General features: G+C 37.4%; 1 protein-coding gene across 1 annotated transcript; it reads left to right on the top strand.

Annotated features, from left to right (window-relative positions):
* Positions 1–187: 187 nt before the first annotated feature.
* Positions 188–11,448, top strand: LOC143295974 (peroxiredoxin-5, mitochondrial-like). The gene is made up of 6 exons (XM_076607683.1): positions 188–305; positions 3,584–3,718; positions 4,395–4,436; positions 5,173–5,259; positions 6,737–6,831; positions 7,408–11,448. The coding sequence occupies exons 1-6, from the start codon at positions 210–212 to the stop codon at positions 7,532–7,534; spliced, it is 582 nt and encodes a 193-aa protein (XP_076463798.1). The 5' UTR covers positions 188–209; the 3' UTR covers positions 7,535–11,448.
* Positions 11,449–11,726: the final 278 nt, after the last annotated feature.

Raw genomic sequence — 11,726 nt, 5'->3', positions numbered from 1 at the left:
TCTTCTTCTCATTTATATATATATTTTTTTTAATACAGTTTTTTAAATACATATATAACGTAGTTGCATGCGTTCTCACAAGCAGTGTATCCGATCCAGAACTTCCACCGTCGGCACGGTCAAAGCGCCTGCATCTACGTCCATCCATTCGATTGTCCAATAACGTGTTTTGGTGCCAGTGCTACAAAAAGACAGTAGTTTGATTCACGATGGCGACGATCTTGAGAAGTTGCCGAGCGTTGACAACAGTTGCTCTGTCACAGCGTATTTTTCCTGTACTTGTGTCGGCAAAACGGTGTTTCAAGGTGAGGCTGTTAATCTGTAAATGCACCTCCTAAAATTGCCTTTGTCTCTTGAGCATGCCATGTGTTTAAACGGGGATATCTCAAAGGGAAAGTAATAGGTCTCACCGACATGATGCGTAATTGCATAAATGCATACATCTCTAATCAGGGATGTGTGACCATGGTTATCTATATGATTGCAGGTAATGAGTTACTTATGACTGATGACACACAGCTCACTGCACTTAACTCTAACCAACTGACATGATAAAAGCAAATGATAATTTGTATTTCTGTAAATATGCACGCGCGCATTTATCTTCAGTTTAACGTCTATTCACTATAAGTGTTTTTAGACGGAAAGGAGTCAAGTAGTGGATAAAGGAAAGGGAGTGCATGTGAATATTAGTGTAAAAAAGTGTTCATGTTATGTATCAGAGGAAAGGTAGATTATTATAAGAAAAAGTCTAAAGAGATTGTGGTGTGTATTGAATGAGATGTCATGGGGGGCGGGGGGGGGGGGGGGGGGGGGGGGGGGCGTATATGCATATCAACAAGTATTAACCTACAACAGTGTAAATATAAATAACAACATTAATTGTAATACACCAAAGGAGGATACCAACTGGACTGGAGTTTAAAATTTCTGAAAACATTCTAAGCAATGAATAATCATTCAAAATCTTTTCAGTGGCTAATGAAATATTGGAAGAAAAGTCATCAATTACATCTTTTGGAATTAACTGTCTTATGCTCGGACAATGAACGAGTAGGTGGCTTACAGTTATTTGCTTACCGCATATACATTTTATATTTTTGGAAAATTTTGTACGAAAGGCATTTAAACAAATTCTGTACATTAGACTTGTAATTTGTCTTGAATGTGCTGCTGGTGTCAAATTTAGAAAATGTTTGGGATTAGATGCATTCTTTGTGTTTATACAACAGTGGTAATATTGATTATTTGAATCTATAAGTAATTTCTTAAATCGATTTCTAGATACATTTTCTATACAACTAATGCATTCATGCAGATCTAACTGGATGTCAAGTTGTACTGCACCTTCGAAATTACGTGCTGCTCTTCTAGCTGCTTGGTCTACCCACTCATTTGAAGATATTCCACAGCACGCATGCGTTTGTGTGTGTGTCTGTGTGAGCGTGCGCCTCTATCAGTCTGTGAGAGAGAGAGAGAGTAAGCATGAAGCATGCACCATGCTATTTGCATAGGTATGTGCATAAAACTGTTTGTGAGTTGCAGTTTTAGACTTGAATTCAAACTGCACAAACACTTACTTTGTGCATACTTTGGACAAGATTAGCAGCGAAAGAACAGGAGGAAGTCAGATGAAAACCACATTGGCTTACTTATTTTATTGGGATTACTATTAATATTTCATTGTTTAAGGTTACATCATTGGATCATTTGACAAAGTATGTCCTGTTATGATTGAAAAACTGAGACCTTCTAAAGGTGGTCACTGGTGTTGGTTTACTGCCAGAATGTCCAGAAGGATTGAGTGCTTATTGTGTAGATGATTGTATAGTTCAAATGATTAGATTATATAGGATTCCTTATTGTGTATATTATTGTATTATTCAAGTGATAAGATTATATTAGTATTATGACAAAGGTGGGTTTGTTTGTTTGTTTTTTTGGTTTGTTTGTTTGTTTTTTTAAACTGTTTGAAATTTCATGTTCCATGTACACATAGTGCTTTGGTTAAAGATCTGAATTTTTTGTGTGTGTGTGTGTGTGTGCAATCTTCCATGCCATTTCAGTGGCAGGGTAATGCGTGGTGTGTGTGTGTGTGTGTGTGTGTGTTGGAGCTCATGTACATTTATATGTATTTGACTGTGCTTTCATATCTGTGAAACTGCGTTTTTGGGGCATATCTGTTATGCATGTGTGGGTGTATGTGTGAATGTGTGTCTTCATGTTTTATATTTATTTGCTTATTTATCATCATTGTTGTCTTATTTATTTAATTACTTGTTTATTATTATTATTATTATTATTATTATTATTATTATTATTATTTTCATTACTACTACCTTTTTTATATCATAATTATTATTTATTTATTTATGTAAGCTTATCTTTTTTTCTTTTTTTTTTCTTTTTTTTTTCTCAAGGCCTGACTAAGCGCGTTGGGTTACGCTGCTGGTCAGGCATCTGCTTGGCAGATGTGGTGTAGCGTATATGGATTTGTCCGAACGCAGTGACGCCTCCTTGAGCTACTGAAACTGAAACTGAAACTTTCAGTGGCATAACCCTCACACCTCTCATCCAGATTTCCACCAACATAACCGCAGCAAGACTAAATTATTTTGAATTCCCAGCACTAGCATAGTCCTTCATGAAACCACTCTCCAGAAGAGACCCTGTGCCACTGTTGAGTCACTATAGGGATGTTGACGGGTCCCAGTGATGCAGCTGGTGTCAAAGCCTCATACTAACCACAATAATTGCTCAGTCTCAGAGCCAGACTGAGTGAATGTGTCCCGGAGAACACATTCCACCTTGTCCTGATTGGAGACTACCACTGTATCCAACCACCAAAAATCCCCATAAATCTGATGACACGGAGAAGATATATATAAAACTTAAGTAAAAGATATAGAGGGGAAGCTGAAAGTCACAATGATAGCATGGCAAAAAATGGTCAGTGTCTGGGACAAATTTTCAGCATTATTTTTATTATGTTTAATGAGGTTAAAGATGGTGACAGTAACAAGATCCATGTTGGTTTGATCTACAGAGATGCAGCTAGGCCTGATATATTGTTAGAAAACATCAGCAACGCTCCCAAAAAACACATTTCATGAAGTGGATGCATTTGTCTGTGTGGTCCTAGTCTTCCCATTTTAGACCACAGCACACTCAACTCTGGATGGGAGATTGCAAAAATGCCATTGCAAAAGTTGAAAGCCACAGTGATGTGGCTCTGAGTTCAAACCAGTATCGTCCCAGGTATCAGTCTGAGACACAAATCACTTTGCCATGGTTATTGGTAAGCAGATTAGATATATAGAACCTCTGCTGCTGCTTGCAAGTTGTTTTTGTACAGATTACAGATAAGTGATCCATTGACTGGTGTTGATTTAGAGGTTGATGATCTGTTTGCTGTTCCCTGATAATTCACCAGTTTCCAAGTACACGTTGATGAACCTAATGTTCTAGACTTTTACTTCATTGACAATAAAATGTAGATTCATGATTTCTTGCCACATATTTGACATTGTAGACAGATTTTGATTCCTTACCTGATGTTTTTTGTTGTTGTTGTTGTTGACAGGTTGGTGATCAACTGCCTGATGTGTTGCTGTATGAAACATCCCCAGACAATGCCATTTCAGCAAGGGAGTTGTACAAAGGCAAAAGGGGCATCATTTTTGCTGTCATGGCAGCCTTCAGTCCTGGTTGTACCAATGTATGTATTTGTCTTGAATTCTTTGAATGAAGTGAGAGAACTGTGTTTGTGTGTATGTGTGGTGTGTGTGTGTGTGTCTGCACATGTATGTGTGTGTGTGTTCACAAGGGTTTCAGTGTAACTTCTTTTCACTTTCAAGTGATATCAAACATGCAAAGGCTATTGTGTGTGTGTCTGTGTCTGCGTGTGTGGTCATGTTTGCAAGTATTGTTTTGGTGTGTGAGTGTGTGTGCATGTATGTTTGTTTGTGTGTGTCACTATGTGTGTCAGTTTGTGTGTGGATGTATACATGTGCATAGGTGTGAAAAGGATTATCCTGTTTTTCTTCCATTTGTATTGCATACCCATGTAGAATTTATGTAGTCTTAAGACCTGTAATGTAGGCAGATTCTCAATCATGAGAATTGAATACAACAAAGCGAGACTAACCAAGTTACTTCATAAGATGAAGCTGGTTGTTGACCAAGACTTTCAGTATTTAGAGCTGTGAGGGAACACTTCCAGATATTGATCGAACAAATACACAGGGGTCTCTTCTGATGTGTGAACTGATGTTGATATCACATTATCATTATTGATATTTTGTGTTCCATGTGGACGTGATCTAGTGTGTTTAGATTTATCAGTTCATTAAAAAGAGACTGGCAGATATTGCAGATGCAGTTATTTGTTCCAGGCTCATATACCAGACTTCCTGGAACTATATGAAAAGTTTAAGGTGAGTGGATGTGTGTATGTGACCATATCTATACAGGTGTCTATAGTTTTCAGTCATATTTAAAATCTACATACAAGTTTTACCCATTTCTTTTTAGAAGGGTGATACAAGATTTTTTTTTATTGTTGTTGGAATAGAGCTTATTTTAATATTTATCAACAACAATTTGCAGTGCTGGTTTCATTGTAATTGTTCCACTGTTAAGCGTCTTTGGTTTTGATGTTGACCTTATTAGCTTTTCTAGATGGTCTGTAATCTTTGTATGTTTTTTGTTTGTTTGTTTGTCTATGGAGTGGTTGATTTTCTTTCTTGGTATTATGAAAACTAATAATGGTTTTATCTATTACTAGCATAATCTGGTTTGTTCTTATCGGCATTGTAATTTTTGGAAACACGTAACTTCCAACACCCACTACACTAAACACTGAATTTGCTGATGATACACAGCTTTACAACTCATCTCACTCCACTGATAACCAACCACTTCTCTATGTGATGGAATCTTACATCTTTGATGTTACATTTTGGATGTTTCAAAACTGATCACAACTTAATGACAGTAAAGACTGAAGCAATATTGATTGACAATTCAGGAAACATGGATCAGCCAATCAGTTTGTCGATAGTGGTAGTAGTAGTAGTTGTGGGAATTGTAATCTTCAAGTGTAAATGGTGAATGAGAATAAAAAGAAGAAATTACACACCAGCACCTTTAATGTGTATTTAATGTGTGCAGGAGGAAGGCTACATGATGAGCTGTATTTCTGTCAATGACCCTTTTGTCATGAGCGCATGGGCCAAGTTCACAAAGGCGGACGGAAAGGTATGCTTATGTGCATCTTTGCATGGATATTGCTCACTGCACAACAGTTAGGCAGATTTATTACCTTCACCATCCTGTGGGTAAAATACAAAATAGCCTGCTAGATTAGATGCACACACCTAAAATGTCATTTGGTTTTATTTCAAACCAGACATGTGGTCAGCTCAGTGGCTTAAAAACTTCAAACCGTTCTGTGCCTATAAGCCATCAGCTGACAGTACAAAGTGCTTCTCCAGTGCCACAAAGCAATCCACTTACGTCCCACATCTGTTCCAATTTTTCCTTCATCCGAGTATGGTTCACATACAAAAAAGAACAGTTAGCTTGATGTATCTGTGGTATAACAATACTATTTAAATGAGCATACATCAGGAGGAAGACCCTTTCTACTTTATAATGAATCGCTATTTGCACCATGTGGAAGGCACATGAAAGAAAATTTGCCTCACTTGCTGAAAAGGTGTCACAACTTTGTCAAGCAGAGACAGTGGTCCCAGTCAGCGGACTTATACAACCTTGCTGGTTGTGCAAATGATTATGGGTAGGTTTCATGATGGAGATGGATCTCTGTTTTCTGATGATTCATTAGAACATGAAGGAGATGACAGTGACAGTGATAAAACTGACAGCAACCATTCCCTGGCAAGGGGAGAGCACTTTTTTTCTTTTCTTTTCTTTTCTTTTTTTTACTCAGTATTCTCATGCACTGAACAGGTAATCATATCTGATGTGACACAGGACATTAATTGAGCATGGAAAGGAACTGTCTTACATTTTACTATTATTGTTGTTTATAATATTATCTTCATTATCGTTGTCGTTTGATCACTAGCTTTCACTTCTCTACCAGTGATGCTTCATGCATTTTAACATTATCTGATATATGAATGCAAAATGACCAAGTAATGTCCTCATTTGACAAGATTTGTTCTCTTACTCCATCATGCTTATGTGCTCCCCAGCACCCAAGATGGGTTCAGCTTGAAGTTTCGAGTCAGCTGATGACCCACTGTGGCACTGCAGATCCATGTGATAAAACTCACAGGGAGGTCTACATTCTGGTGTTGTTTTCTCATGTAGCTGGGGTTGAAGTTTTCAGGAATTTGACCAATCACAAATACATTTCTCTGAGATAAAGGTCGAACTCTTGAGCTGAACAGTTTTCATTGGTCAGTTGTCACATGCAGTAATCATCGTCATCACGCATACTCTCCCATCAGTCTGTCTTGACCTCTCTGGCTTCAGTAGCTGTGTGGTGTGAACCAGTCGCACAAGTCAGCCTACTTCCTCATTTTATATGTTATGGAATGTATGCTCAACATATGCTTCCTGGCAAAGCTGTGTTCAAATTTTAAGCTATATATATATATATATATATATATATATGGCTCTGGCTCCAAGCCTTCAAGCCTTCTCTTATATGTCTGGTTATTACATTGTTTTGTTGGGTTTTTTTGCTTTTTTTTTTTTAATTCAGATTCGCATGTTGGCGGATCCCAGAGGGGAGTTTACAAGAGCTATGGGCATGGAGATAGAGTGCAAGAAATTACTGGGCACAAATCGTTCACAAAAGTAAGTGGAACTGAAAATTGTTATATGCATGTTATTTTTGGCTAACATGTGTATGTATATGTGTGTCCGTGGTAAACTTTAACAAATTCCTTTTCTCTAGAAATACTTTGTTTGCAGAAAATTTTGCTTAAAGATAGGGAAACAATCAGTTCTTTCCACACATTTTAATGATAATACACTTCTTTGGGAATGGCACAAAAAAATGATAAAGTTCTTCTAAGGCAAAATGTTTTCTCAAGTTACTGTTACATTTTTATTTCTTATCTCCTAAAACTTAAGAATACAACTTCACAGTCCAAAACAGTTGTGAGTAAACTGAAGAAGTATAGCTGTCAGCAACATGTCATTTAATATTATCATTCTTGAACTGCAGATGCCGTTAACTGTTAATGTTTTACACAAATCTAGGGTAGGGTCTCATGGCCTGACCAGTGCATTGTGTTCATCAGACATCTTCTTTTTCTTTGTCTCTTTTTGGAAATTTGTTTACGTAGATGTTGTGTAGCCTACATGGATCAGTCTGTATGCTTTAACAACTCCTTGAAAGTGAAACTGACAGCATCTTTGTTTTTACAGATACTCTTTGGTGGTGGAGGATGGCATAATCCAAAGTATCAATGTGGACCCTGAACACACGGGACTGGCCTGTCTTCTGTGCATTAAAACCATGAAAAGTTGGGATTATGTTGGAACAAAGACATAGCCTGTGGCTCTACCTGATTTAGTCTTTCAGATTTAGTGATGTTATTGGTGACAAGGAAGACGATCTGATTCTGAATGACTGGTCAAGAAGCTAGTGAATGAGAGAGAAACATGAGAAATAGTTTGATATGTAGTTCAGGAATAGGTATGAAGTGATTGTTTTGAGGGCTGGTGACATTATTTGTCCTTTGGATTCGTGATTTTTGGAAAGCATATGTTCAGGGCATTGGACACTGTTTTTTCCTTGTCTTTTTGTTTTGATGTGTCTTCACCACTTTTCAGTGTGCTCAGTCTTTTTGTTTAATGTATTTATGATATTTCAGATTTAATGAAATCACAGAATCTGACATAATTTCTTGTTGATGATGTGGAGAGCCATTTTAGTTGGAGACTTTTGTGACAAGACTATACTGTTTCTTGTTTACAGGTAAAATTGTAATATCATGGCTTCAACCACGCCTGAAAGATACAAATATCGGAAGTGGTGATCAGATAATTTGAGCATCAGTCTCAAAAATGCATTATTGAAAAGGTTGAGATTCAGTTGTGTGATCCAAGTCTTTTTGTTCTTTCATTTGAAACCCATAGGACACTCAGCTTAGGGGAGAAGCTGTACCATATTGGAGCCAAAATATCTCACAGTGACATGGAATCCAACCTCCAGCAACATTATGCCATGTGCAGCCATGAGTCCATGATGATAACCACCTTGTCACAGGGGCTGGTCCTTTATGATTTGTACCTGTTACAGTTTTTTTTCTCTTTTGTCCCACTGTATGTATATGTGTGTACATAAAACACACAAAACGAATTGTGTGGTATAAATGTGCAAATGTTTGTCAATACCTCTGTTCCGTTTTTACAAAAAGTTCTTCCCAGTCTCCACTTTTTTGATATACAGATGATACAAATTTCACAGAGTGCAATCTTTTGCATTCATTGGTGTTGAAGGTACCGATATGTGCAATCTTAATTTTGATTTTGATTTTTGCTTCTTCCTTCTTTTGGAAGAGAGAAAGATAGTTATTATGCAAGTAAACTGATACTTTGCATCATGATGGTGTGAGCACACATGTTTATTCAAGCATGTATGCACATGTTTGTACATATATATTTTGCATGTAAAATTAATCAGAATCTATGTAAATCAGAATCAAGAGAATACAGTTAAATGCAGTCCAGCATTCTCTGATGCCTATGTGTGTCCGCACGTATGTATGTCTATATGTCAATCAGAATCTATGTATATCAGAATCAAGGGGATAAATAGCCCAATTGTCACTTTGCAGTTGTCAAATTTGCCACATTGAAAAAAAACTTCCATACATGTTTTTAATTTGTTCTTGCCATGTGTCTTCCTTAAAACGCTGGCTTGTGCTGAATTTCCCGAATATTTTTCAGAAAATGCTGGACTTCACTTAATCGTATCCAGATACAATTAACGTACACTTATCTTCTTCAAAGTAGTCCCCTTGGGCTGCCACACACTTCTCCCAACGGTTCTGCCACTGTCGGAAGCAGCGCTGGAACGCCTCTTCTGGGATGGCGAGCAGCTGGTCCGTCGCATTCTGCATCAGTGCATGATGTCTTCTCTGGACTGAAATCTGGTCCCTTTCAGGGGCATTTTCAGCTGTGGGAACAGCCAGAAGTCACACGGAGCCATGTCGGGAGAGTAGGGAGCCTGACGAAGCACAGGTGTGTATCACTTTGGGTCCTCAACTGGTGAATGACAATCTCAGAACGTGCTTCACTCTCCACTGATGTGCGGCCATCATTGAAGCAGTTGTACCACTTCTTTATCTGTGTGCTGCCCATTGTTTCGTCCCCGAAGGCCTGTTGAATCTTGCGGATCATTTCCACTTGGGAACCGCCAAGCTTGACACCAAATTTGATGCAGTGGCATTTTTCAAATTTTTCAGTCATTTTGTCAAAAACGAAAATCCAACAGCACTCGCTTACACTTCCTCACTCATCGGCGGTCTGCCGTTGACTGACAGCTTCTGCAGGCGGGAAAAAAATTCATGTATTGGCATTTGGGTCGCCTACATACATGCACTAACCCACGCCTCCATAGCTTCATTTGTTTACGTATGAAAAATTAAGGTCGGATACTTTTTGAATACACCTCGTAACTTCCACAGATTTCCGACTGTTCACACCTGTCAATCAAGAGCAAAAAACGGTTGATTTCCATGTATTTTCTGTGTTTTGATGCATCAGTATGACAGGAAAGCCTGCCAAGGCAGTAAACTCCCTGGTGTTGAATGAGTTAATGCCTCACAATGGTATGTTTTGGTGTATCTTGGGTATCCAAGAGCTAGTCTTTGCCCACGTCTTTACCCAACATTTAATTGCAAAAGAAGATGCAAAAAACATATCTGAAGTTACATATATTTCCTTGCAAGACCATGACACTAAATTTTACGCTCAGTAAAGAAATTAAACCAGAAATGCAAACAGAAGGATTTTTTTTTTTTTTTAATCAGAACAAAAAAGATCAATCTGTCGTGTGTAAGACTTTGTCAGGAACGAACTGAATCTCAGTCTGTATGTTTAAATGTGAAGTCTTCCATTCTTATGTGAATGACGTAAAATCTTTCATAATGCTGTTGATTGGTCCATGCTGTTCTGCATTTATTGACTGCAGTTTGCACATTCACGCATTTCTTTGAGTGGGCGTTAACTTGTATTATTATATCACCCTGCAATATCAGCAGCCAGACTCTACTTTTGGAGATGGATATATGCTGGATGTGTTACGTATCCTAGTTAGCACTGAAGTAGATTGTGGGATCTTTAACATGCATATTGATTTTTTATCTTTTGCTTGCGTTTATGAAGAGGTTAAGGCACAAGCATGTTTAAAGATAATGTTGATATGGGAGATTAAAGTGCAACACTGCAACCACTTATGCAGTGATTAAAATTATGTTTAATGTGTGTGCTCAAATTATATGGCTTATTGTGTATGTGTGTCAACAGCTGCAGTGATTGTATTTGTTTTGTTTCAACAATTCGATATCATGTGTGTGTGTGTATTGCATTTAATCTGACAAGAAATGATTTATGATCTTGTGTTTGTGTATGTGTGTAAAAGTCATGAAATGTTGAAAATGTCAACAGCTGCAATCACATTGTTTGTTTTGTTTCAACAACAATTTATTTCCATTGTGTGTGTGTGTGTGTGTGCGCGCGCGCGCGCACGCATACCTGTAGGAAGATTTTATTTTCCCTACATTTTTGTGCATTTCAGGTTTGTAGTTGCTTTGTATTTCCTTTTTCCTTTACTCTTTTTTCATAACTTGTCTTTAGTACTGGTTTGTACTGTTCTTACTTGCTTGATGTAGCATGCAGCTCTCTGACTGCACAGAGAATGGAAAAAAAAAAAAAACCAAAGAGATTTCCAAGGAAATTCATCAAATACCATTATTTTTGTCCAGTGTTTAAGGTGTTGATAAATGAATATAGTTATCTGACTATTATAAACAAATGTAGTTATCTGGCCTAAACATCAGTTGCCCAAATTTTTACCATTCATTTATGCCTGTGAAGGGGTGTCTTGTGTTTTCGCCATTACGTGTGATTACTTGTTGTTTTTCAGTTCAAGCTCCTGTTTTTTTCCTCCAGCAGCTTTGTGTACTTTTGTGGTTCAGTTAAACCATTGAATGTTTCTTGAATTTACTTTATCAGTTTATTTAATTTACTTTAAAAAAATAATAAAACAAACAAAACCTGTCCTTTTTGTTGTGAGCTGTTCTATTCTTTATGTTTATCACCACATGTGAGGAGTTTTCCCTCTGGTTCCTGGGTTACGTTTCATACAACTGTCATATTTATAGCTGTATTTTTGATACTCAGTTATCACTGCTTGTGAATAATGGTGGAAAAATTCAAATAAACAGTCACTGATTCCAATGCCAGGAGAATCTTTACTTATTTTATCTGTTTGTTGGTTGGTTCTAGAACATATTCACTGAAATTCATGCACACACAAATACAAATTATTGTGCAAGCTTATCATTTCTGGGATGAAATTTGTATTTGGAATATGTTTTGGTGCAACTTTTGGAGAAAAAAAATTGCAAAATTGGTATTTTCACAGCTAGCTATTCATACATGAGTTTGGTATTATATTTGATGCCTCCAGGAGCACGTCCACCATCTTGAGGCTGCGATGAAAAGAAAAGTTGAAA

Source organism: Babylonia areolata, chromosome 21 (genome assembly GCF_041734735.1).
Source record: "Babylonia areolata isolate BAREFJ2019XMU chromosome 21, ASM4173473v1, whole genome shotgun sequence".
NCBI classification, from domain to species: domain Eukaryota; kingdom Metazoa; phylum Mollusca; class Gastropoda; order Neogastropoda; family Buccinidae; genus Babylonia; species Babylonia areolata.
This window is presented reverse-complemented; position numbering and strand designations above follow the sequence as displayed.

Bases quoted from the DNA above. Each gene is read 5' to 3' on its own strand.
- LOC143295974 (XM_076607683.1), top strand. From the start codon at position 210: ATGGCGACGATCTTGAGAAGTTGCCGAGCGTTGACAACAGTTGCTCTG. The intron at 306-3,583 runs GTGAGGCTGTTA...TGTTGTTGACAG, and splicing joins CGGCAAAACGGTGTTTCAAG to GTTGGTGATCAACTGCCTGA. The intron at 6,832-7,407 runs GTAAGTGGAACT...TTGTTTTTACAG, and splicing joins GGCACAAATCGTTCACAAAA to ATACTCTTTGGTGGTGGAGG.